A 27,174-nucleotide genomic window follows, 5' to 3' on the forward strand; every position below is an offset into this window, starting at 1 on the left:
GGGTCTTGACCACGACTAGCAACTCCCTGTCCCCCACATCATAGTTACACTCCGCCGGACTCAGATTCTTAGAAAAGAAAGCACAGGGGAGAAGCTTCGGGGCGCGCCCGAACGCTGTGACAGCACCGCTCCTACCCGAGCCTCGGATGCGTCCACCTCCACTATGAATGGCAAAGAGGGGTCCGGATGCGCCAGCACTGGAGCGTCGGTAAACAGAGCCTTCAGACGACAAAAGGCTCTGTCCGCCTTTGCCGACCACCGCAGCCGCACCGGACCCCCCTTCATCAGTGAGGTAATGGGAGCCGCCACCTGACCAAAGCCCCGGATAAACCTCCGATAGTAGTTGGCAAACCCTAAGAACCGCTGCACCTCCTTCACCGTGGTTGGAGTCGGCCAATTACGCACGGCCGCAATGTGGTCACATTCCATCACCACCCCGGAGGTGGAAATGCGATATCCCAGAAAAGAAACGGCTCATTTGGAGAACTCACATTTCTCAGCCTTGACGTACAGGTCATGCTCCAGCAGTGGCCCAAGCACTTTACGCACCAGAAACACATGCGTGGCGCATGTTACGGAGTAGATCAGAATGTCATCGATGTACACCACCACACCCTGACCGAGCAGGTCCTGAGAACCTCGTCCACAAAGGATTGATTGCATTCCTTAACCCATACCGCATGACGAGGTACTCATAATGGCCAGATGTGGTACTAAATGCGGTTTTCCACTCGTCCCCATCTCGGATACGCACCAGGTTATACGCGCTCCTGAGATCTAGTTTTGTGAAGAAGCGCGCCCCGTGAAATGAGTCCACTGCCGTAGCAATGAGAGGTAGCGGGTAACTGAAACCCACTGTGATAGAATTTAGACCTCTATAGTCAATGCACGGGCGCAGACCTCCCTCCTTCTTCTTCACAAAAAAGAAGCTCGAGGAGACGGGTGACTTGGATGGCCAAATGTATCCCTGTCTCAAGGACTCAGTGACGTATGTCTCCATAGCCGCTGTCTCCTCCTGTCTCCTCCTCCTCCTGAAACTCCTATACACCTGCCTGAGCACTCCCTTGACCACCCCTTAAGAGCCCTCTGCCTCCACGAAATCTTAGGGTTGTGAGTGGCTAGCCAGGGAATTCCCAATACCACTGGAAACGCAGGGGAATCAATGAGGAACAGGCTTATACGTTCCTCATGACCCCCTCGCGTCACCATAACCAATGGCACTGTGACTTCCCTCACTTGGCCAGACCCTAGTGGTCGACTGTCTAGGGCGTGCACGGGGAAGGGTTGGTCCAGCTGAACCAAGGGAATCCCTAACTTCTTGGCGACCCCACGGTCCATAAAACTCCCAGCCGCGCCTGAATCGACTAGTGCCTTATACTGGAAGTGAGGGGAAAATTCAGGAAAACAAACTGAGGCGTACATGTGGCCGACAGGGGGCTCTGGGTGTGGCTGGTGCTGACTCACCTGGGGGGTCGAAGTGGTGCTCTGCCTGCCATCTGAACTCCCGGGCGAGCCTCTCCAGCACCGGTCGGCAGTTTGCCCTCTGCAACCACAGTGGGCGCAGGACAGGCCCCCCCCTCCGGTCCTCCTAGCTGCAGCCCCTCCTATCTCCATGGGCATTGGAGCAGGAGGACTGGGAGGTGGAACAAAAAGGCCCCGATTGGAACGCCCCCGGGCAGCCAGCATGTTGTCCAGCCAGATGGACAGATCTATGAGATGGTCCAGGGTGATGGTATTGTACCGACAAGCCAGCTCTCGGCGGACGTCCTCTCTCAGACTACATCGGTAGTGATCAATCAGGGCCCGTTCATTCCACCCCGATCCAGCGGCGAGGGTCCGGAACTCCAAGGCAAAGTCCTGAGCTCTCCTCGTCTCCTGTCTCATGTGGAACAATCGCTCACCCGCCGCCTTGCCCTCCGGGGATGATCGAATACCGCCCGGAAGCGGCGGGTGAACTCTGGGTAGTCGTCCCTAGCCGAGTCTGGGCCCTCCCAGACTGCGTTGGCCCATTCTAGGGCTCTACCCGTGAGACACAAGATGAGGATACTCACCCTCTCCTCTCCAGGGGGGGCGGACGGTCACTAGGTACAGTTCTAGCTGGAGTATGAACCCCTTGCACCCAGCGGCCGTCCCATCGAAATCCCTGGGGGGCGTGATCCTGATTCCACTTGAGCTGGGTTCCGTCGGTGCTGGTAGGGACGCAGGGTAGTGAACCGGCGCTGGTGTGGGTGGGGGAGCACCTCTCTCCCAGCTCTCCAAAAGCGCCAGCACCTGGTCCATGGCTGTGCCCAGACGATGGAGGAGGCTGGCATGCTGGGTCACCTGTTCTGCCATGGACGGCGTCGGCGCTTCTGCTCCTGCTGACTCCATGTGTGGTGCGGGATTCTGTCACGAAACACTTTGATAGCAGGAGGGGTGAAGTCGTGCAGGAGACTGAGGTCCGTGAAACACACGTTTAATAATATTGAAAAAAAGCCACAACAAGGCAGGGTGCACAATAATACAGTAGGAGAACAGCTCCAGAAATACTAAAGGACGCGACACAGCCCGGCAACCCTAATGCCTAAAACACGCAGCGTAAATAGGAAAATGCAATATACCCCTACGTGCCCAAAAGGCATGACACATAAACAATCCCGCACAAATCCCCAAACAAAACAGACAAACTAAATACCCCACTAATTGACTAACACAAAACATGTGCAGACCTAAACAGACATAACCAAAAGACACAGAAACATAGATCGGTGGCAGCTAGTAGGCCGGCGGCGACGACCGCCGAGCACCGCCCGACCGGGGAGAGGCACCACCTTCTGCGGACGTTGTGACATAGTGGTTGTGATTAGAATGTGGCTAGGGTTAGTTGTTGTGTTTAGAATGTGGCTAGGGTTAGTGGTTGTGTTTAGAATGTGGCTAGGGTTAGTGGTTGTGTTTAGAATGTGGCTAGGGTTAGTGGTTGTGTTTAGAATGTGGCTAGGGTTAGTTGTTGTGTTTAGAATGTGGTTAGGGTTAGTGGTTGTGTTTAGAATGTGGCTAGGGTTAGTGGTTGTGTTTAGAATGTGGCTAGGGTTAGTGGTTGTGTTTAGAATGTGGCTAGGGTTAGTGGTTGTGTTTAGAATGTGGCTAGGGTTAGTGGTTGTGTTTAGAATGTGGCTAGGGTTAGTGGTTGTGTTTAGAATGTGGCTAGGGTTAGTGGTTGTGTTTAGAATGTGGCTAGGGTTAGTGGTTGTGTTTAGAATGTGGCTAGGGTTAGTGGTTGTGTTTAGAATGTGGCTAGGGTTAGTGGTTGTGTTTAGAATGTGGCTAGGGTTAGTGGTTGTGTTTAGAATGTGGCTAGGGTTAGTGGTTGTGTTTAGAATGTGGCTAGGGTTAGTGGTTGTGTTTAGAATGTGGCTAGGGTTAGTGGTTGTGTTTAGAATGTGGCTAGGGTTAGTGGTTGTGTTTAGAATGTGGCTAGGGTTAGTGGTTGTGTTTAGAATGTGGCTAGGGTTAGTGATTGTGTTTAGAATGTGGCTAGGGTTAGTAGTTGTGTTTAGAATGTGGCTAGGGTTAGTTGTTGTGTTTAGAATGTGGCTAGGGTTAGTGGTTGTGTTTAGAATGTGGCTAGGGTTAGTGGTTGTGTTTAGAATGTGGCTAGGGTTAGTGGTTGTGTTTAGAATGTGGCTAGGGTTAGTGGATGTGTTTAGAATGTGGCTAGGGTTAGTTGTTGTGTTTAGAATGTGGCTAGGGTTAGTGGTTGTGTTTAGAATGTAGCTAGGGTTAGTGGTTGTGTTTAGAATGTGGTTAGGGTTAGTGGTTGTGTTTAGAATGTGGCTAGGGTTAGTGGTTGTGTTTAGAATGTGGCTAGGGTTAGTGGTTGTGTTTAGAATGTGGCTAGGGTTAGTGGTTGTGTTTAGAATGTGGCTAGGGTTAGTGGTTGTGTTTAGAATGTGGCTAGGGTTAGTGGTTGTGTTTAGAATGTGGCTAGGGTTAGTGGTTGTGTTTAGAATGTGGCTAGGGTTAGTGGTTGTGTTTAGAATGTGGCTAGGGTTAGTGGTTGTGTTTAGAATGTGGCTAGGGTTAGTTGTTGTGTTTAGAATGTGGCTAGGGTTAGTGGTTGTGTTTAGAATGTGGCTAGGGTTAGTGGTTGTGTTTAGAATGTGGCTAGGGTTAGTGGTAGTGTTTAGAATGTGGCTAGGGTTAGTGGTTGTGTTTAGAATGTGGCTAGGGTTAGTTGTTGTGTTTAGAATGTGGCTAGGGTTAGTGGTTGTGTTTAGAATGTGGCTAGGGTTAGTGGTTGTGTTTAGAATGTGGCTAGGGTTAGTGGTTGTGTTTAGAATGTGGCTAGGGTTAGTGGTTGTGTTTAGAATGTGGCTAGGGTTAGTGGTTGTGTTTAGAATGTGGCTAGGGTTAGTGGTTGTGTTTAGAATGTGGTTAGGGTTAGTGGTTGTGATTAGAATGTGGCTAGGGTTAGTGGTTGTGTTTAGAATGTGGCTAGGGTTAGTGGTTGTGTTTAGAATGTGGCTAGGGTTAGTGGTTGTGTTTAGAATGTGGCTAGGGTTAGTGGTTGTGTTTAGAATGTGGCTAGGGTTAGTTGTTGTGTTTAGAATGTGGCTAGGGTTAGTTGTTGTGTTTAGAATGTGGCTAGGGTTAGTGGTTGTGGTTGTGTTTAGAATGTGGCTAGGGTTAGTGGTTGTGGTTGTGTTTAGAATGTGGCTAGGGTTAGTGATTGTGTTTAGAATGTGGCTAGGGTTAGTTGTTGTGTTTAGAATGTGGTTAGGGTTAGTGGTTGTGTTTAGAATGTGGGTAGGATTAGTGGTTGTGTTTAGAATGTGGCTAGGGTTAGTGGTTGTGTTTAGAATGTGGCTAGGGTTAGTGGTTGTGATTAGAATGTGGCTAGGGTTAGTTGTTGTGTTTAGAATGTGGCTAGGGTTAGTGGTTGTGTTTAGAATGTGGCTAGGGTTAGTGATTGTGTTTAGAATGTGGCTAGGGTTAGTTGTTGTGTTTAGAATGTGGCTAGGGTTAGTGGTTGTGTTTAGAATGTGGCTAGGGTTAGTGGTTGTGTTTAGAATGTGGCTAGGGTTAGTGGTTGTGTTTAGAATGTGGCTAGGGTTAGTGGTTGTGTTTAGAATGTGGCTAGGGTTAGTGGTTGTGTTTAGAATGTGGCTAGGGTTTGTGGTTGTGTTTAGAATGTGGCTAGGGTTAGTGGTTGTGGTTGTGTTTAGAATGTGGCTAGGGTTAGTGGTTGTGATTAGAATGTGGCTAGGGTTAGTGGTTGTGTTTAGAATGTGGCTAGGGTTAGTGGTTGTGTTTAGAATGTGGCTAGGGTTAGTGGTTGTGTTTAGAATGTGGCTAGGGTTAGTGGTTGTGTTTAGAATGTGGCTAGGGTTAGTGGTTGTGTTTAGAATGTGGCTAGGGTTAGTGGTTGTGTTTAGAATGTGGCTAGGGTTAGTGGTTGTGTTTAGAATGTGGCTAGGGTTAGTGATTGTGATTAGAATGTGGCTAGGGTTAGTGGTTGTGTTTAGAATGTGGCTAGGGTTAGTGATTGTGATTAGAATGTGGCTAGGGTTAGTGGTTGTGTTTAGAATGTGGCTAGGGTTAGTGGTTGTGTTTAGAATGTGGCTAGGGTTAGTGGTTGTGTTTAGAATGTGGTTAGGGTTAGTGGTTGTGTTTAGAATGTGGCCAGGGTTAGTGGTTGTGTTTAGAATGTGGCTAGGGTTAGTGGTTGTGTTTAGAATGTGGCTAGGGTTAGTGATTGTGATTAGAATGTGGCTAGGGTTAGTGGTTGTGTTTAGAATGTGGCTAGGGTTAGTGGTTGTGTTTAGAATGTGGCTAGGGTTAGTGGTTGTGTTTAGAATGTGGCTAGGGTTAGTGGTTGTGTTTAGAATGTGGCTAGGGTTAGTGGTTGTGTTTAGAATGTGGCTAGGGTTAGTGGTTGTGTTTAGAATGTGGCTAGGGTTAGTGGTTGTGTTTAGAATGTGGCTAGGGTTAGTTGTTGTGTTTAGAATGTGGCTAGGGTTAGTGGCTGTGTTTAGAATGTGGTTAGGGTTAGTGGTTGTGTTTAGAATGTGGCTAGGGTTAGTGGTTGTGTTTAGAATGTGGCTAGGGTTAGTGGTTGTGTTTAGAATGTGGCTAGGGTTAGTGGTTGTGTTTAGAATGTGGCTAGGGTTAGTGGTTGTGTTTAGAATGTGGCTAGGGTTAGTGGTTGTGTTTAGAATGTGGCTAGGGTTAGTGATTGTGTTTAGAATGTGGCTAGGGTTAGTGGTTGTGTTTAGAATGTGGCTAGGGTTAGTTGGTGTGGTTGTGTTTAGAATGTGGCTAGGGTTAGTGGTTGTGTTTAGAATGTGGCTAGGGTTAGTGGTTGTGTTTAGAATGTGGCTAGGGTTAGTGGTTGTGTTTAGAATGTGGCTAGGGTTAGTGGTTGTGTTTAGAATGTGGCTAGGGTTAGTGGTTGTGTTTAGAATGTGGTTAGGGTTAGTGGTTGTGTTTAGAATGTGGCTAGGGTTAGTGGTTGTGTTTAGAATGTGGCTAGGGTTAGTGGTTGTGTTTAGAATGTGGCTAGGGTTAGTGGTTGTGTTTAGAATGTGGCTAGGGTTAGTGGTTGTGATTAGAATGTGGCTAGGGTTAGTGGTTGTGTTTAGAATGTGGCTAGGGTTAGTGGTTGTGTTTAGAATGTGGCTAGGGTTAGTGGTTGTGTTTAGAATGTGGCTAGGGTTAGTGATTGTGTTTAGAATGTGGCTAGGGTTAGTGGTTGTGTTTAGAATGTGGCTAGGGTTAGTTGTTGTGTTTAGAATGTGGCTAGGGTTAGTTGTTGTGTTTAGAATGTGGCTAGGGTTAGTGGTTGTGTTTAGAATGTGGCTAGGGTTAGTGGTTGTGTTTAGAATGTGGCTAGGGTTAGTGGTTGTGTTTAGAATGTGGCTAGGGTTAGTGGTTGTGTTTAGAATGTGGCTAGGGTTAGTAGTTGTGTTTAGAATGTGGCTAGGGTTAGTGGTTGTGTTTAGAATGTGGCTAGGGTTAGTGGTTGTGTTTAGAATGTGGCTAGGGTTAGTGGTTGTGTTTAGAATGTGGCTAGGGTTAGTTGTTGTGTTTAGAATGTGGCTAGGGTTAGTGGTTGTGTTTAGAATGTGGCTAGGGTTAGTGGTTGTGTTTAGAATGTGGCTAGGGTTAGTTGTTGTGTTTAGAATGTGGCTAGGGTTAGTGGTTGTGTTTAGAATGTGGCTAGGGTTAGTGGTTGTGTTTAGAATGTGGCTAGGGTTAGTGGTTGTGTTTAGAATGTGGCTAGGGTTAGTGGTTGTGTTTAGAATGTGGTTAGGGTTAGTGGTTGTGTTTAGAATGTGGCTAGGGTTAGTGGTTGTGTTTAGAATGTGGCTAGGGTTAGTGATTGTGTTTAGAATGTGGCTAGGGTTAGTGGTTGTGTTTAGAATGTGGCTAGGGTTAGTGGTTGTGTTTAGAATGTGGCTAGGGTTAGTGGTTGTGTTTAGAATGTGGCTAGGGTTAGTGGTTGTGTTTAGAATGTGGCTAGGGTTAGTAGTTGTGTTTAGAATGTGGCTAGGGTTAGTGGTTGTCTGTTTCCTTTGCAGCTGTGTCTGACTGCTTCAATGAGCATGTTAGTGACCACAGAGAAAGAGGGAGGAGAGAGAGGAAGACAGAGGGAGAGAGAACGAGAGAGGGACAGAGAAAGAGAGAGGGAGAGAGACAGAGGGAGAGAAGAAAGAAATAGTGTTTGTATGACAGTGAAAAAAGAGGAGAGAGAACATAGACAGAGGTGCAATGAAAAAGGGATGTTGTGTTTGTGTGGCGAGGTGGAACGGAGACAGAACCAGAAGAGGAAGAGATAGACAAGAGGTAGAGAGAGGTAGAGCGGGGGATGGAGGTAGAGAGAGGGGTAGAGAGGGGGATGGAGGTAGAGAGAGGGGTAGAGAGGGGATGGAGGTAGAGAGAGGGGTAGAGAGGGGGATGGGGGTAGAGAGAGGGGTAGAGAGGGGGATGGAGGTAGAGAGAGGGTAGAGAGGGGGATGAAGGTAGAGAGAGGGGTAGAGAGGGGGATGAGGTAGAGAGAGGGGTAGAGAGGGGGATGGAGGTAGAGAGAGGGGTAGAGAGGGGGATGGAGGTAGAGAGAGGGGTAGAGAGGGGGATGGAGGTAGAGAGACGGGTAGAGAGGGGGATGGAGGTGGAGAGAGGGGTAGAGAGGGGGATGGAGGTGGAGAGAGGGGTAGAGAGGGGGATGGAGGTAGAGAGAGGGGTAGAGAGGGGGATGGAGTTAGAGAGGTAGAGAGAGGGGTAGAGAGGGGTATGGAGGTAGAGAGAGTGAGAGAGCGGGGCCATCTGTCTGCCTGTTGTAGAGAGGTGGAGGTAGAGAGTCCGTCTGCCACGCAGGGGTCCTGGCTGCCACGGTCAGGACACTCTGGGGCGGCCAGCCGGATGCCTGAATTATTCAACCTGCCACACTGAATGAAGAGACAGACGAGAGAGCGAGAGAGAGAACGAGATAGAGAATAGGAAAAGGTGAAGGGAAAGAGGTGAAAGTAAAAGAGGGAGAGATAAAAGACAGACAGTAGATAATGGTAAAAGGTGAAGAGGCACTGCAGATATGAACTAAAATGTGTGACTGCGTGTGTGCGTGTGTGTGTGTGTGTGTGTGTGGTGATTGGGATGGGGTGATGGAAGTGCCTTGCCCTTCAGATGTAGTGGAATGTGTTAAATGCTTGGCAGACTCCTATTACCATATAAATGTAGATGTATGAAGATCATCAGAGGCATCATGAGTCACTGGCTTTTAGCTGGATTTACTACAGCCAGATGTGACCAGTTAGCCCACCGCGCTAGACACACACACATCTCACACACGGATAGGGCTTCATATTGTGTGTGTGTGTGTGTGTGTGTGTGTGTGTGTGTGTGTGTGTGTGTGTGTGTGTGTGTGTGTGTGTGTGTGTGTGTGTGTGTGTGTGTGTGTGTGTGAATGTGTCTTCAATTTGTTTTTTTGTTTCGGTTTGTACTGCCTGTTTCTGTTTGTGTGAGGCCTGGTTGTTAATTCAGGATTGTACGTGAGGTCTAAAATCAAGTGTAAAACAGAACAGTGATGTTTTAAGCCCATTCTTTCCATGGGTCTGATCTTTCTCGCCGGTGTTCCAGTAATTAGAGGGACTGGAGAGTTTATATCATGTGTTTGACTTTGTCAACTCATTTATAGGTGCGTCGTTGTCACACATTGTCTGTGATTGGTCATGGAACCATGGAGTCATCATGACCTCTGTGTATCATTTTTTAAAAGTGTAAGCAAACCGTTTTGTTTAATGTTAAAACATAGCTCTCTTGTGCTCTGTGTGTGTGTGTGTGTGTGTGTGTGTGTGTGTGTGTGTGTGTGTGTGTGTGTGTGTGTGTGTGTGTGTGTGTGTGTGTGTGTGTGTGTGTGTGTGTGTGTGTGTGTGTGTGCAAGCATATGTACCCTGGGCCTAGGGTTTTAGACAGAGCAGTGGCCAAACATCTCTGCTACCTAGCCCTCCTAAACCGCCCCCCTGGCATATCCCCTCTGGCATATTTAACCTGCCATATATAATGATAGGTGTATGTTGTGTCTGGGGTGTGTTCAGGAGGAACAGTACAGAACGTTCAGATAGAAATGTACAACGTACAGCAAATATTATTGTGTGTCATGTAGAATAGGGAATCGTGTCAGCTCTATTCATTACATTTCTATATTTAACATTCTGAATGTTTTGCTTCATCAAATACACCCCAGGTGTATGGGATCGACTATATATATAATTTGCCTTGTATATTTTGCATGTAGTTTATTGGGCCTGGCTATTGTGTGGTTTAGCCCTTTAACGGGTGGGGGGAGGGGGGGGGGGGCTCACAGAGTCTTAGGCCAATTGGATTTCCCTGAGATGGTCTGGGTCAAGCCTATTAGAGACCATTGGCATGCCGCTCTCACACAGGCCCTAAGCCAATCACAGTCAAACACGTTACTGGCACATAGAGACAGACACTGTGTGCGTGTGTGCGTGTGTGTGTGCGTGCAGACAGATATAGCCATGTTATTTTGACTCGTCATTATCATTCGTTAGCCTCTGTGTTTTTATTCCTCCTGTCACTGAATTTAAAAATGTTCTCTTTAACTTAACTCTGAATTGTTGGAAAGGGACCCGTAAAATAAACACTTCACTGTCAGCCTACACCTGTTTTTAACGAAACATGTGACAAATGAAATTTGATTTGATTTAATTTGAGGCTTGGTGACAGGGTAGACCGGGGTTGTGGATACGCACGCACACACGCACGCACACACGCACGCACACACTCACACGCACACACACACACACACACACTGCTTTATTGGCTTCACTACTTGCTCTATTTACTTTGACATCCGCTACATTCCCAGTATGCATCTCTGACTCTCTCCCAGCCCTCTCAGAGACCCAGGCCAAGCCAGAGAGGAAATGTTTCAACACACTGACCTGCCAGAGATGAAGTTGTTCACTTGCACAAACACACACAGACACAACCACACGCACTGGTATACAGTATATATATTCTGGCATACACAGTGTGTGTTGTTTTCTTTGTGTTTGTTTAAATGTGGTGATGAGGAGGAAGGAGAAAATAGCAAGTCCCCAGACATGGACTAAACTACACATCCCACAAGGCCTTGCACCTGTCAGCATGTCAGCCAGTGGGTACTCAGCTTAGCGATCGATCAATGGAGAGGAGAGGTGTAGGTTAGTGTTTGTGTGCACCTACTGTAAATCATCTGTTTGACTGCATAGGTGTATGGAAGTGATTCACTGAGTATCAAAGGTTGTGTGTGTCGAGTGTGTGTCGAGTGTGTGTCGAGTGTGTGTCGAGTATGTTCCACATGAGAGGGCTGAGTGGATTGACCCAGACAAGCACTGCTCAAACAGAAGAGGATGATACATACACAAATATACACACTCACTCACACACACACACACACACACACACACACACACACACACACACACACACACACACACACACACACACACACACACACACACACACACACACACACACACACACACACACACACACGCACACAGGAAATACAAATGTCACAGACACTCACTCCAAGATATTTTACCACTAGCTGTTTGAGAGAGATTTGGACACACACACAGAGTGGTTAGAGCGTTGGACAAGGAACCGAAAGGTTGCAAGATCGAATCCCCGAGCTGACAAGGTCAAAATCTGTCGTTCTGCCCCTGAACAAGGCAGTGTGTCCACTGTTCCTAGACCGTCATTGAACATAAGAATTTGTTCTTTAACTGACTTTCCTAGTTAAATAAAGGTTAAATTAAAACAAATAAACACACACACATACTCATGCATTTATGGCAGTGGTACACAGACTAGTGCTTTTGTGCTTACACTGACACACAGAGACATGCCAGCAGGCTTGCATGCACAACGACACACAAACACTATTGGAGAACACACCCTTAGCAATAGACAGACAGACAGATAGAGGCATGGCATTTAACAGAGGGACAGAGCGGTGTAAAGGAAGGACCGAGGGAGATCCAAACGAATGAGACATACGGGGAGAGGTAGAGATGAGATGATAACGTGTATAGATAGGAAGAGACATGGCCTGTTTCACTGTTGGCGTCTCCTTCCTCAGTGTTAGTTCTACAGCCCTTCTACACATACACACACACCTGCACACACACACACACACACACACACACTTAACTTATTCCTCTCTGGAGGCCATCTCTCACTTACACCATCAAATGGTTGAAAGTGATTAATTTGTCAGGGGAACGGCTCGTTACTGTAAATTCCTCCAATCTCTAATAAACTAGATTGCCTTAACACAGATGGGCCACAGACAGCTTTGTGTGTGTGTGTGTGTGTGTGTGTGTGTGTGTGTGTGTGTGTGTGTGTGTGTGTGTGTGTGTGTGTGTGTGTGTGTGTGTGTGTGTGTGTGTGTGTGTGTGTGTGTGTGTGTGTGTGTGTGTGTGTGTGTGTGTGTGTGTGTGTGTGAGAGAGAGAGAGAGGACGATGGTGATCGGATTGTGGGTAAAAAAAACGGCATAAGGGATTATCAAAGGAAAGGCTCATCAGGAAAAAACTGAGAGAGACGTTTACATCTGTGTTTCTGTCTGTCCGTCTGTCTTAACACCTCACCCCCCTTACCCACCTTAACCGCCTTGCCAATCCTAACCCCCTTCACTGCTCATCCTGCTTCCTTCATCTTCACCTCACTTCTTATCTTTCCTTCTTACCCGCTATTTTTTCTACCCCCTCTTCTCACCTCGTCTTATCCTAACCCCTCTTAACCCCTCCTCACCCCTCCTCACCTCTGAGTCCCCTTCATTCTACCTCACCCCTCCTCACCTCCTAGTCCCCTCATTCTACTTCACCCCTCCTCACCCCTCCTTATCTCTGAGTCCCCTCATTCTACCTCACCCCTCCTCATCTCTGAGTCCCCTCATTCTACCTCACCCCTCCTCATCTCTGAGTCCCCTCATTCTACCTCACCCCTCCTCACCTCCTAGTCCCCTCATTCTACTTCACCCCTCCTCACCCCTTCTCATCTCTGAGTCCCCTCATTCTACCTCACCCCTCCTCATCTCTGAGTCCCCTCATTCTACCTCACCCCTCCTCATCTCTGAGTCCCCTCATTCTACCTCACCCCTCCTCACCTCCTAGTCCCCTCATTCTACTTCACCCCTCCTCATCTCTGAGTCCCCTCATTCTACCTCACCCCTCCTCACCTCCTAGTCCCCTCATTCTACTTCACCCCTCCTCATCTCTGAGTCCCCTCATTCTACCTCACCCCTCCTCACCTCCTAGTCCCCTCATTCTACCTCACCTCTCCTCACCTCCTAGTCCCCTCATTCTACTTCACCCCTCCTCACCTCCTAGTCCCCTCATTCTACTTCACCTCTCCTCACCTCCTAGTTCCCTCATTCGACCTCACCCCTCCTCACCTCCGAGTCCCCTCATTCGACCTCACCCCTCCTCACCTCTGTGTCCCCTCATTCGACCTCACCCCTCCTCACCTGCTGGAAAAGGGTTGGGCTCTTGTTTTTGTAACTGTTTTACAGGCAGTAAGAACCAGGCAAAATGACATTGAGAAGTCGAAGGAAGAGTATTCTGCTGTATAGGGTGAATGTCTTTAGTATATCAATGAAAAAGAAGTTGGGGACAGACACATTCACTTTCACATACAGTGAGAAAGACATGCAATTATAAAGACTGCTAGCTTAAAGGAAAGACAGAGAGAGGCAGGAAAAAGAGAAAAGGAGGGGGGTTGGAGAAAGAGAGAACGAGAGCGAGAGAGGTAGGGATAGAGGACGGGTAGAGAGGGAGACAGACAGAGGAAGAGAGAGAGAGAGAGGCAGAGTGGGCATTACAGGGTAAACCTGATTATGGTGGAATGTGAATTAGATTTGGTAGCAGATGGTGGTTTTGAGGGTGTAAGATGCTTTGCAAGCGTAGCGAGGCGAGGGGGAAGAGGGATAGAGGAGGGAGAGGGGGAGGGAGGGATGGAGCAGGGGGGGTAGCGGGAGCAGCTTGCAGCGTTTCCTCTCTTCTTGATGGACGGGTATAAATCACGACAATCCCGTCCTGACAGCCAATTTCCTCAATCTGATCTGGTTAAAGACGCGGCCAGGCCCAGGCCCGCTTCGCTCCGCTTCTCACCTCAAACCACCACCGCAACGCCCTGCCAACCGACCCAACCAACGCCATTTTACTGCCTGCACATTCACCTTTCCCTCCCCCTCTCTTTTCTCCCCCTCTCCCTCCCTCCTCCTTTCATTTCTCATTTTCTAGCCCTGTCATTTTCTGAGAATAAAATCCTCTTTTACCATCTGCTTAATAAAATGTGTTTTTTAATCCGGACAAGTTTTTTTCAAAACTTATTTTATTATAGTTATGTGCAATTTCATTTGATCCCACGCCTGGTTTATCCTTATCTGTGTGTGTGTGTGTGTGTGTGTGTGTGTGTGTGTGTGTGTGTGTGTGTGTGTGTGTGTGTGTGTGTGTGAGAGAGAGAGAGAGAGAGCGTTAAAGAGATGAGAGCGTTATCAGAGTCCTGTAATTCAGGAGTTTTTCTCCTTATTGAAAAACAGCTTATTTGCCATGTCAGCGAGGGTCTGCGTGTCAGTGAAAGTTTGGAGGGGTTGCTGCACCCCTAATGCTCCCCGATAACACCGCTAATCCACACACACACACACACACACACACACACACACACACACACACACACACACACACACACACACACACACATACACATTTTTGTGTTTATTTGTCATTGTTCAATTTCATATTGTCTTGTATGGTGTTGTGTTGCGGTGAGTTTTTAAGAGCTACTCTTAAAACACTGCTCTCTCTCTCTCTGAGTGTTGCTTTCACCTGGTCAAGATAACACAACACAACACACACACAGTGACGTGATAAAGATAGTGTATGGTTGAAGCACAGTACTGGCTCTGCAGGAAAATGACCTAAATCATCAAGATTCTCATCTGAGAGAGAGAGAGAGAGAGAGAGAGAGAGAGAGAGAGAGAGACCCAGGGGCTGTCACACAGAGTAGGCAGTAACACACACACACACATACAGCCATATCTGTTGAGGATCGGCCCACCTTGACAGGCCTGTCCTCTCCTGTACGGAAGTGAACAAGAACATGCTTCTCTCATATCTACTCCCATTACACACACCATGTTCAACAACATCACCTCAGCTACACTACATCTATCATTCACATTACACACACCATGTTCAACAACATCATCTCAGCTACACTACATCTATCATTCACATTACACACACCATGTTCAACAACATCAGCTCAGCTACACTACATCTATCATTCACATTACACACACCATGTTCAACAACATCACCTCAGCTACACTACATCTATCATTCACATTACACACACCATGTTCAACAACATCACCTCAGCTACACTACATCTATCATTCCCATTACACACACCATGTTCAACAACATCAGCTCAGCTACACTACATCTATCATTCACATTACACACACCATGTTCAATAACATCACCTCAGCTACACTACATCTATCATTCACATTACACACACCATGTTCAACAACATCACCTCAGCTACACCACATCTATCATTCACATTACACACACCATGTTCAACAACATCACCTCAGCTACACTACATCTATCATTCCCATTACACACACCATGTTCAACAACATCACCTCAGCTACACTACATCTATCATTCACATTACACACACCATGTTCAACAACATCAGCTCAGCTACACTACATCTATCATTCACATTACACACACCATGTTCAACAACATCACCTCAGCTACACTACATCTATCATTCACATTACACACACCATGTTCAATAACATCACCTCAGCTACACTACATCTATCATTCACATTACACACACCATGTTCAACAACATCACCTCAGCTACACTACATCTATCATTCCCATTACACACACCATGTTCAACAACATCAGCTCAGCTACACTACATCTATCATTCACATTACACACACCATGTTCAACAACATCAGCTCAGCTACACTACATCTATCATTCACATTACACACACCATGTTCAACAACATCAGCTCAGCTACACTACATCTATCATTCACATTACACACACCATGTTCAACAACATCACCTCAGCTACACTACATCTATCATTCACATTACACACACCATGTTCAATAACATCAGCTCAGCTACACTACATCTATCATTCCCATTACACACACCATGTTCAACAACATCAGCTCAGCTACACTACATCTATCATTCACATTACACACACCATGTTCAACAACATCACCTCAGCTACACTACATCTATCATTCACATTACACACACCATGTTCAACAACATCAGCTCAGCTACACTACATCTATCATTCACATTGCACACACCATGTTCAACAACATCAGCTCAGCTACACTACATCTATCATTCCCATTACACACACCATGTTCAACAACATCAGCTCAGCTACACTACATCTATCATTCCCATTACACACACCATGTTCAACAACATCACCTCAGCTACACTACATCTATCATTCACATTACACACACCATGTTCAACAACATCAGCTCAGCTACACTACATCTATCATTCACATTGCCATGTGTATTTCAAGCAGACAAAGTGCTATTATAATTGTTCTTAGTAGAACATTTTGGGATGATCATACAAAAATAATTGATAAATGTATTGCTTTAAAAATCTTCATAATTTGGTATTATGCATTTATAGAATTACCTGCAGTGATGTAGCCCTAATGTTATTTGGTTGCAAATAAAATTAAAATAATTTCTTATGAATAATGGATGTAATGAAAATAGCTTGGAAGGGGTAACAAACATTTATCGTAATAACATAATGGTAAATCCATAGTGTTATTTAAGTTGCCACAGTTGGAGTTGTACCCTGGTGGTAATCCTTGTTTGATCTATGCAGGTTAGGAACCACAGGCCTCCGACGGGTGTCACAATCATTACCGTCCCCACTGCTAGGCTAGCATGTCCCACCTAGTGCTTAAACAGTATGTGTCGCATTTATTACGGTCCCCTCTGTTAGCTTGTCTAGTGTAGCGTGAGCCTCTAAGAGATGGCTTTACTGCCGTGCGGCCCATTGGCCAAATGTGTTTTTGCCATTATCACATTGATTGCATGTAATCAGTGGGTTTATTCTGCAGCCGATAGAGTGAATGACTACTTTCCCAGCCTGTAATGTTATAACAATTGATCTTCCTGCCTCGCCGGGAGACAGTTTAGATCAACTGGCTCTCCTCTTGTTATTTCTTATTCCTCCTCAGACAGAAACAACTGTAATCATCCACCCACTAGGATACACACACACCAGGCCCAGCGAGGAACCAGTGGCCTTTTACCCATAATTCACCAGAACAGGAAGCCAGTGTTTCTTACCCATAATTCTCCGGGAGAGCAAAGTGCTCCCTTCGATCGATGTTCAGAACGGACAAACCGACAGTGGTTCGATGCTGCTAAAGAAACAGCAGGATTCAGATTGTAGCTTAAAGAAGGAGGAGAAAAAAATGACTCGAGGGGGGAAAAAAAGCAATTGAGTATTGTGATGAAGTCATCCTATTCACGCAGCCCAACTATAGGCATGTAAATGCATTGGCTGTCTTTATTTCCCAGCGTTGACCATATCTAGATAGAAATGTGAAAGCTTTTTTTTGTTGCTTATTGGACTTTGTTTCCTTATCTGTGTGGAGGGAGACACAATGCTCTGATGAAATGGTTTCTACCTGACTACTCTGTCAGCACTTATTCTACCTTATAGAGACGTGCTGTATGTTCAAGTCCCCTTCCCTCCATCGCCTCTTCTTCGCTCCTCCTCTTCTTCGCTCCTCCTCTTCTTCGCTCCTCCTCTTCTTTGCTCCTCCTCTTCTTCTTCGCTCCTCCTCTTATTTTTCGCTCCTCCTCTTATTTGCTCCTCCTCTTCGTCTCTCCTCTTCTTCTCTCCTCCGCTTCTTCTCTCCTCCTCTTCTTCGCTCCTCCTCTTCTTCCCTCCTCTTCTTCTTCTCTCCTCCTCTTCTTCGCTCCTCTTCTTCTTCGCTCCTCTTCTTCTTCGCTCCTCCTCTTCTTCTTCGCTCCTCCTCTTCTTTGCTCCTCCTCTTCTTTGCTCCTCCTCTTCTTCTCTCCTCCTCTTCTTCTCTCCTGCTCTTCTTCTCTCTCCTCTTCTAGTCTTTTACCCTTCTCTCTCCTCTCTCTCTCCTCCATCAGATCAGTCCCCTCCAGAGGATAACGGAGAGAAAAAATGACAGACAGAGAAAGTAAAAATAGAGGAAAGAAATCAAAAGGGAGAGATAGAGAGTGGTAGGTGTAGGGCAGCCCTCCTCGACGACTGCCTCTAATACAATGATTGCATGTTTGTCCCAGCAGTTGTCTGAACAGTGAATCAGTGGCCCTGTTCTAATGACACCTTGTCATGTCAGAGTGGCCCACCAACACCCCTACACAGACGCATACACACACCACTACTGCTCTCCTGTTGATTTCACCACGCCTCGCTTCAGCGAGCCTGGAAAAAAAGACAGGAAGAGTGAGGGACAGAAAGAGAGCCTTCTGTTTATTTTGTGTACCCCTCGGAGGTGTAATCTCTAGTGAAAGGAAGGTGAATGAAGGTGTAACCTCTAGTAAAAGGAAGGTGAATGGAGGTGTAACCTCTAGTAAAAGGAAGGTGAATGGAGATGTAACCTCTAGTAAAAGGAAGGTGAATGGAGGTGTAACCTCTAGTAAAAGGAAGGTGAATGGAGATGTAACCTCTAGTAAAAGGAAGGTGAATGGAGGTGTAACCTCTAGTAAAAGGAAGGTGAATGGAGGTGTAACCTCTAGTAAAAGGAAGGTGAATGGAGGTGTAACCTCTAGTGAAAGGAAGGTGAATGGAGGTGTAACCTCTAGTAAAAGGAAGGTGAATGAAGGTGTAACCTCTAGTAAAAGGAAGGTGAATGGAGATGTAACCTCTAGTAAAAGGAAGGTGAATGGAGGTGTAACCTCTAGTAAAAGGAAGGTGAATGGAGGTGTAACCTCTAGTAAAAGGAAGGTGAATGGAGGTGTAACCTCTAGTGAAAGGAAGGTGAATGGAGGTGTAACCTCTAGTAAAAGGAAGGTGAATGGAGGTGTAACCTCTAGTAAAAGGAAGGTGAATGGAGATGTAACCTCTAGTAAAAGGAAGGTGAATGGAGATGTAACCTCTAGTAAAAGGAAGGTGAATGGAGGTGTAACCTCTAGTAAAAGGAAGGTGAATGGAGGTGTAACCTCTAGTAAAAGGAAGGTGAATGAAGGTGTAACCTCTAGTAAAAGGAAGGTGAATGGAGGTGTAACCTCTAGTAAAAGGAAGGTGAATGGAGGTGTAACCTCTAGTAAAAGGAAGGTGAATGAAGGTGTAACCTCTAGTAAAAGGAAGGTGAATGGAGGTGTAACCTCTAGTAAAAGGAAGGTGAATGGAGGTGTAACCTCTAGTAAAAGGAAGGTGAATGAAGGTGTAACCTCTAGTAAAAGGAAGGTGAATGAAGGTGTAACCTCTAGTAAAAGGAAGGTGAATGGAGGTGTAACCTCTAGTAAAAGGAAGGTGAATGGAGGTGTAACCTCTAGTAAAAGGAAGGTGAATGGAGGTGTAACCTCTAGTAAAAGGAAGGTGAATGAAGGTGTAACCTCTAGTAAAAGGAAGGTGAATGGAGGTGTAACCTCTAGTAAAAGGAAGGTGAATGGAGGTGTAACCTCTAGTAAAAGGAAGGTGAATGGAGATGTAACCTCTAGTAAAAGGAAGGTGAATGGAGGTGTAACCTCTAGTAAAAGGAAGGTGAATGAAGGTGTAACCTCTAGTAAAAGGAAGGTGAATGGAGGTGTAACCTCTAGTAAAAGGAAGGTGAATGGAGGTGTAACCTCTAGTAAAAGGAAGGTGAATGGAGATGTAACCTCTAGTAAAAGGAAGGTGAATGGAGGTGTAACCTCTAGTAAAAGGAAGGTGAATGGAGGTGTAACCTCTAGTAAAAGGAAGGTGAATGAAGGTGTAACCTCTAGTAAAAGGAAGGTGAATGGAGGTGTAACCTCTAGTAAAAGGAAGGTGAATGGAGGTGTAACCTCTAGTAAAAGGAAGGTGAATGGAGATGTAACCTCTAGTAAAAGGAAGGTGAATGGAGGTGTAACCTCTAGTAAAAGGAAGGTGAATGAAGGTGTAACCTCTAGTAAAAGGAAGGTGAATGGAGGTGTAACCTCTAGTAAAAGGAAGGTGAATGGAGGTGTAACCTCTAGTAAAAGGAAGGTGAATGGAGGTGTAACCTCTAGTAAAAGGAAGGTGAATGGAGGTGTAACCTCTAGTAAAAGGAAGGTGAATGGAGGTGTAACCTCTAGTAAAAGGAAGGTGAATGGAGGTGTAACCTCTAGTAAAAGGAAGGTGAATGGAGGTGTAACCTCTAGTAAAAGGAAGGTGAATGAAGGTGTAACCTCTAGTAAAAGGAAGGTGAATGAAGGTGTAACCTCTAGTAAAAGGAAGGTGAATGAAGGTGTAACCTCTAGTAAAAGGAAGGTGAATGGAGGTGTAACCTCTAGTAAAAGGAAGGTGAATGGAGGTGTAACCTCTAGTAAAAGGAAGGTGAATGGAGGTGTAACCTCTAGTAAAAGGAAGGTGAATGGAGGTGTAACCTCTAGTAAAAGGAAGGTGAATGGAGGTGTAACCTCTAGTAAAAGGAAGGTGAATGGAGGTGTAACCTCTAGTAAAAGGAAGGTGAATGGAGGTGTAACCTCTAGTAAAAGGAAGGTACCCATTATCATTGTTAAATATCTATTTATCGTGGATTTTAACATAACAGACTTCTTCTGGCTTTGAACTGAGGGAGGTTTTCTCTGTCAAAGAATGAGAAAAGGGAAGTCATAGTTAGTCCTGTCACTCAAATATACAATATATATTTTCTCAGTATTCGTTTTTGGTTACTTTGTCTTTATTTCTATTGTATCTCTGATTCTCTCCATTCTTGCTCTCTCTGATCTTCTTGCTCTTCTCTCTTTTGTCAAAACATCATGGTCACGGACAATCAGTCATGAATTTGTCTTCAACGCTGTGATTAATGTGTCTATCCAACAGCACCTGGCGCGCACTCACATGCACACAGACTAGCACACGCGTACACATAGACACACACCCACCTGGCACCACAGACCTGGCACCACAGACCTGGCACCACAGACCTGGCACCACAGACCTGGCACCTATATATAAACCGAGACTTGATACCGCATGTGCTGCTGATGCATTTTCCTCAGACCAACTCGTTTAATGATCATGACACCATCTAAAATGACGTCCATCTCTCTCTGTGCTCATCGTCGCTGGAACTGAATGATGGACAATTAAGAATTACACAGATGTCTGCCCCTTCACACTTGGCAACCAAAAGAGACAGGCACTTTGAGTGTTCTTTAAGTACTGTAGTATAGAGCCATCACATTATAGATAACATATAGCATTTCTGCATTCATCCATTCTCTCTCTCCCTCTCTCTCTCTCTCTCTCTCTCTCTCTCTCTCTCTCTCTCTCTCTTTCTTTCTCTCTCTCTCTGTCTGTGATTTCTTAATCTTCTCTCTGTCTCCGCTCTTTCCATGTCTTTTTATTTCCCCCTCCTGACAATCATTGTTCCCATTCATAAGCAGCGACTAAATCTGAACGCTTTTCACACTTAAACTCTCCTCTTAATGGCCCTCCCAGGGATTGGGGCTGCCTCGCGTGCCGAAAACAGATAAAATCATTACCTCTCAAATGGTCTCTTCTCTGTCAGAAAGGCTTTCTTTTCTTCTAAAATATAGGCCCCAGAATCCCATCCCTCTCTTGGCTAATGGGAATTTTACTGCATCTAATTTTAGATTCAAGTGGGGCACGGAATAAGACCTAGCATCTGACAATTGAATTTATAGATAGTTGTGAATATTGCAGCCTGCCATTAATAGAGTCGTGGAATCTCAAAGACCTAAAGAGAGAGAGAGAGAGAGGGAAGAGAGCAAGAGAGATGGAAAGAGAGAGAGAGAGGGAAGAGAGCAAGAGAGATGGAAAGAGAGAGAGAGAGAGAGGGAAGAGAGCAAGAGAGATGGAAAGAGAGAGAGAGGGAAGAGAGCAAGAGAGATGGAAAGGGAGAGAGAGAGAGAAGGAAGAGAGCAAGAGAGATGGAAAGAGAGAGAGAGAGAGAGAGAGAGAGGGAAGAGAGCAAGTGAGATGGAAAGAGAGAGAGGGAGAGAGGGATGGTTAATAATTTTTTGCTCAGCGTTCTGAAGCTGAGTGTCTTGCCTTGGGTAAAACCTAAGTGTTGTGTTGTAAAACATGACAAAAAGAAGACTACATGTTCCTGAAAGGTCCCCGAAAGTTTTTCCAAAATATTGCTGGTTTTGTCAGTTATCTTCTTGCTCTCTCTTATTGTTGTACTTCTGCACGTGTATGTGTGTGTGTGTGTGTGTGTGTGTGTGTGTGTGTGTGTGTGTGTGTGTGTGTGTGTGTGTGTGTGTGTGTGTGTGTGTGTGTGTGTGTGTGTGTGTGTGTGTGTGTGTGTGTGTGTGTGTGTGAGTGTGTGTGGGGGTGTGTTGGAGGTCGACCGATTAATCGGAATGGCCGATTAATTAGGGCCGATTTCAAGTTTTCATAACAATCGGTAACCGGTATTTTTGGACACCGATTTGCCGATAAAATTATTATTATATATATATTTTTTTACACCTTTATTTAACTAGGCAAGTCAGTTAAGAACACATTCTTATTTTCAATGACGGCCTAGGAACGGTGGGTTAACTGCCTTGTTTAGGGGCAGAACGACAGATTTTTACCTTGTCAGCTCGGGGATTCAATCGTGCAACCTTACGGTTAACTAGTCCAACACTCTAACCACCTGCTTTACATTGCACTCCACGAGGAGCCTGCCGTTTACGCTGATGCAGTAAGAAGCCAAGGTAAGTTGCTAGCTGGCATTAAACTTATCTTGTAAAAAAAAATCAATCAATCAATCAATCAATCATAATCACTAGTTAACTACACATGGTTTATGATATTACTAGTTTATCTAGCCTGTCCTGCGTTGCATATAATCGATGTGGTGCGCATTCGTGAAAAAGGACTGTCATTGCTCCAACGTGTACCTAACCATAAACATCAATGTCTTTCTTAAAATCAATACACAAGTATATATATTTAAACCTGCATATTTAGCTAAAAGAAATCCAGGTTAGCAGGCAATATTAACCAGGTGAAATTGTGTCACTTCTCTTGCGTTCATTGCACGCAGAGTCATGGTATATGCAACAGTTTGGGCCGCCTGGCTCGTTGCGAACTAATTTGCCAGAATTTTACGTAATTATGACATAACATTGAAGATTGTGCAATGTAACAGGAATATTTAGACTTAGGGATGCCACCCGTTAGATAAAATACGGAACGGTTCCGTATTTCACTGAAAGAAAAAACATTTTGTTTTCGAAATGATAGTTTCTGGATTCGACCATATTAATGACCTAAGCCTCGTATTTCTGTGTGTTTATTATATTATAATTAAGTCTATGATTTGATAGAGCAGTCTGACTGAGCGGTGGTAGGCACCAGCAGGCTCGTAAGCATTCATTCGCCAGCAGCTCTTCGCAATGCTTCAAGCATTGCGCTGTTAATGACTTCAAGCCTATCAACTCCCGAGATTAGGCTGGTGTAACCGATGTGAAATGGCTAGCTAGTTAGTGGGGTGCGCGCTAATAGCGTTTCAAACGTCACTCGCTCTGAGACTTGGAGTAATTGTTCCCCTTGCTCTGCATGGGTAACGCTGCTTTGAGGGTGGCTGTTGTTGATGTGTTCCTGGTTCGAGCCCAAGTAGGAGCGAGGAGAGGGATGGAAGCTATACTGTTACACTGGCAATACTAAAGTGCCTATAAGAACATCCAATAGTCAAAGGTATATGAAATACAAATCGTATAGAGAGAAATAGTCCTGTAATTCCTATAATAACTACAGCCTAAAACTTCTTACCTGGGAATATTGAAGACTCATGTTAAAAGGAACCACCAGCTTTCATATGTTCCCATGTTCTGAGCAAGGCACTGAAACGTTAGCTTTCTTACATGGCACATATTGCACTTTTACTTTCTTCTCCAATACTTTGTTTTTCATTATTTAAACCAAATTGAACATGTTTCATTATTTATTTGAGGCTAATTAGATTTTATTGATGTATTATATTAAGTTAAAATAAGTGTTCATTCAGTACTGTTGTAATTGTCATTGTTACAAAACCCCCCCCAAAATCGGCCAATTAATCGGTATCGGGGTTTTGGCCAACCAATAATCGGTATCGGTATCGGCGTTGAAAAATCATAATCGGTCGACCTCTAGTGTGTGTGTGGGTGTGTGTGTACTGTATGTGTGTATGTGTGTGTGTGTGTGTGTGTGTGTGTGTGTGTGTGTGTGTGTGTGTGTGTGTGTGTGTGTGTGTGTGTGTGTGTGTGTGTGTGTTTGTGTGGGTGTGTGTGTGGGTGTGTGTACTGTTTGTGTGTGTGTGTGTGTGTGTGGGTGTGTGTACTGTTTGTGTGTGTGTGTGTGTGTGTGTGTGTGTGTGTGTGTGTGTGTGTGTGTGTGTGTGTGTGTGTGTGGGGGTGTGTGCATGTGTGGGTGTGTGTGTGTTTGTGTGGGTGTGTGTGGGTGTGTGTGTGTTCTGTGTGTGGGTGTGTGTGTACTGTATGTGTGTGTGTGTGTGTGTGTGTGTGTGTGTGTGTGTGTGTGTGTGTGTGTGTGTGTGTGTGTTTGTGAGGTGTGTGTGTGTGTGTGTGTGTGTGTGTGTGTGTGTGTGTGTGTGTGTGTACTGTATGTGTGTATATTTATGTATGAAGGGAAGGTTTTTCAGGATCAATCAGCTTGAGGCAAACGTTTCAGGAGCATGGCTATCACTTTATTCTATATCACCCCTTTCATCCCCTCCCCCGCTCTCCCTCTCCCTCCCGCTCTCCTTCTCCTCCCTCTCTCCGTCTTTCCCTTCCTCTCTTCGTCACTCCCTCCCTCCTCCCAGGTCTGGTTTATAGGCCTCAGTAGAGTCTGGGGGTTTTACAAGCTGACTGGATTTTAGAGCACTCGTTTAGTAGCACCCCTCTTTAATTAAAAAACCCCTTTGTGTCCTCCCTTTCAGAGAGAGAGAGATGGAAAGAGGGAGAGCTAGGGAGAGAGAGAGGGGGGGAGGGAGAGAGAGAGAGAGAAAGAGAGAGATAGAGAGAGAGAGAGAAAGAGAGAGATAGAGAGAGGGAGAGAGAGAGAGAGAGGGGGAGGGAGAGAGAGAGAAAAAGAGAGAGAAAGAGAGAGAAAGAGAGAGATAGAGAGAGATGGAGGATACTGACTTGGAGTTTAAGACCAATAAAGAAAGATATATATATATATACTGAAACAGACAGAGAAAGAAAGAGATAAATACAGAGAGAGAGAGAAAGAAATAGACAGAGCAGAGATCAATGAATTACAGCTGCCATTAACAGGATACTCCTAGGGTGTGGAGGAGTGGAGGAGTGGAGAGGGGGATGTCAAAACTAAATAGGTTGATTACATTCAACAGGGGTTGGAGGGGTGGTGGGCAAAACAAGTATTTTCCATCAGATTCCTCTCCCCTCAATTGTGTGTGTGTGTGTGTGTGTGTGTGTGTGTGTGTGTGTGTGTGTGTATGTGTGTGTGTGTGTGCCAAGTGTATTTCTGTTTGCTGTGAGTGGCTGTCTCAGGTGTGATCGAGCAGCATTGTGCCTCCTTCCTGATTACTCTCATGTAGAACAAGTTGCTATTGACTAGAGAGTGACTGATGGCTGTAGGCTAGAGACGCTTCCACAGGCCTCACTCTACACACACACACACACACACACACACACACACACACACCCTGTGTCTCTGTCTTTCTTTCACATACACATTCTATCTAGATTACAGATGTTTTGTTTTGAAATGCTAGCATTATTGAAAATGTCATGAAAAATAATCCGGAAATGTGCATTTTGTGTGATGTCGCTATAAAAATATACTGTTTTATTTGCGTCATTGCTAAGATGATGCAACATGTGGTCAAGCCTTTTCATTTTGACCAACTCACCAATAACAACATGTTTTCCTAAATCTCTCCCCTGTCCTTCCCTCTCTACCTCCCTCCCCCCAGGCTCCTCTGCAGAATGTCCAGCAAAGAGCGCCACCTAGAGTCCAACTGCCCGTCCTACATTAAGACAGAGCCCTCCAGCCCCGCCTCCCTGGCAGACAGCATCAACCACCACAGCCCTGGGGGTTCCAGCGACGCCAGCGGCTCCTACAGCTCTACCATGAACGGCCACCAGAACGGCCTGGACTCCCCCACCCTGTACGGGCCTGGGGCCGGACCCCTGGGCCCCGCGGGGGCCTCCAAGCGCTACGAGGACTGCTCCAGCACCATCGGGGAGGACTCGCAGATCAAGTGCGAGTACATGTTGAACTCCATGCCTAAGCGGCTGTGCCTGGTGTGTGGCGACATCGCCTCTGGCTACCACTACGGCGTGGCCTCCTGCGAAGCCTGCAAGGCCTTCTTCAAGAGGACCATCCAAGGTTGGCTTTCACGCTCCCTCCGCTCAGGGTCAAGGGTTAGGAGGGTTAAAGGTTAAATGTCAGGGGTGAGGGGTCAGACCTGTTTTTTAATTATTTGTTATTTTAGGGTGCCCCTTGTTTTTTTACTGCAATACACGCGCACATGCACACACACACACACACACACACGCGTGCGCATGCACACACACACACGCACACGCACGCGCATGCGCGCACACACACACACACACACGCACACACACAAAGCTCTATTGTCCCCTGCTTATAACTATTGAATAGGTTTCAATAGGTTTCAATTGGACATTTCCAATCTTTGGTGATTGAATAGAGAGATAAAACATTGTTCTACCTTTATTTCTGATCTGATTGTTTTGGAGGAAATCCTGGGTCAGACACAGGCCTGGGATTATGATTAGAGGTCAGGGTTAGGGTCAGGGTGAGGGTCAGGGGTCAGACTCCTCCTGTCTAAAGGCTTTATGGTAGATAAGCAGCTTTCAGGCTTTAATAAAGATCAGAGATGGACGGCTGGACCTAGCCATTACACAAGCCTCATTAAAGTTACTGGATAACATCTGATGAGATGCTTAGATGATGGTATATCCTGAGATGAGGCTATAGATCAATGGGACCGATGGTACAGTATACATGATTTGAATTAAGGGTCTGAATATGAATGTACACACTACCCGTATCTGAGTGAGAGTGACACTGAATCGGTCCATATATTTAATGGACCATCGTTTCCAATTTGACGGACCTGTTAGATAGATTCAGGATTAACCAGTATAGATATGTGTTTTTACATTAAACAGGTTTACACACATAGACGCAGTAGAACAAGTGGGTCATAATATTGTGCTTGGCCCTGACACAAGCCAAGACTCCAATGGGCAGCTGTGTGTGTGTGTGTGTGTGTGTGTGTGTGTGTGTGTGTGTGTGTGTGTGTGTGTGTGTGTGTGTGTGTGTGTGTGTGTGTGTGTGTGTGTGTGTGTGTGTGTTGGCCCTAGTTCTGGGCAGTGGTAGACATATTGGTATGTTTCAAGCCATTAGCCAATAAAACTGCAGGTAATCACCACAGCCT

The 27,174-nt window shown here is 45.8% G+C and overlaps 1 protein-coding gene across 4 annotated transcripts in view; it reads left to right on the forward strand.

Annotated features, from left to right (window-relative positions):
• esrrga (estrogen-related receptor gamma a) overlaps positions 1–27,174 on the forward strand; it is a 124,811-nt gene that overhangs the window by 24,012 nt on the left and 73,625 nt on the right. For all 4 annotated transcript variants that reach the window (XM_045723399.1, XM_014210264.2, XM_045723398.1 and 1 more), the window contains exon 3: positions 25,678–26,093. In XM_045723399.1, the coding sequence (XP_045579355.1) occupies positions 25,678–26,093 (416 nt within the window). The remainder of the gene's footprint in view (positions 1–25,677; positions 26,094–27,174) is intronic.

Source organism: Salmo salar, chromosome ssa09 (assembly GCF_905237065.1).
Source record: "Salmo salar chromosome ssa09, Ssal_v3.1, whole genome shotgun sequence".
In the NCBI taxonomy this organism is placed as follows: domain Eukaryota; kingdom Metazoa; phylum Chordata; class Actinopteri; order Salmoniformes; family Salmonidae; genus Salmo; species Salmo salar.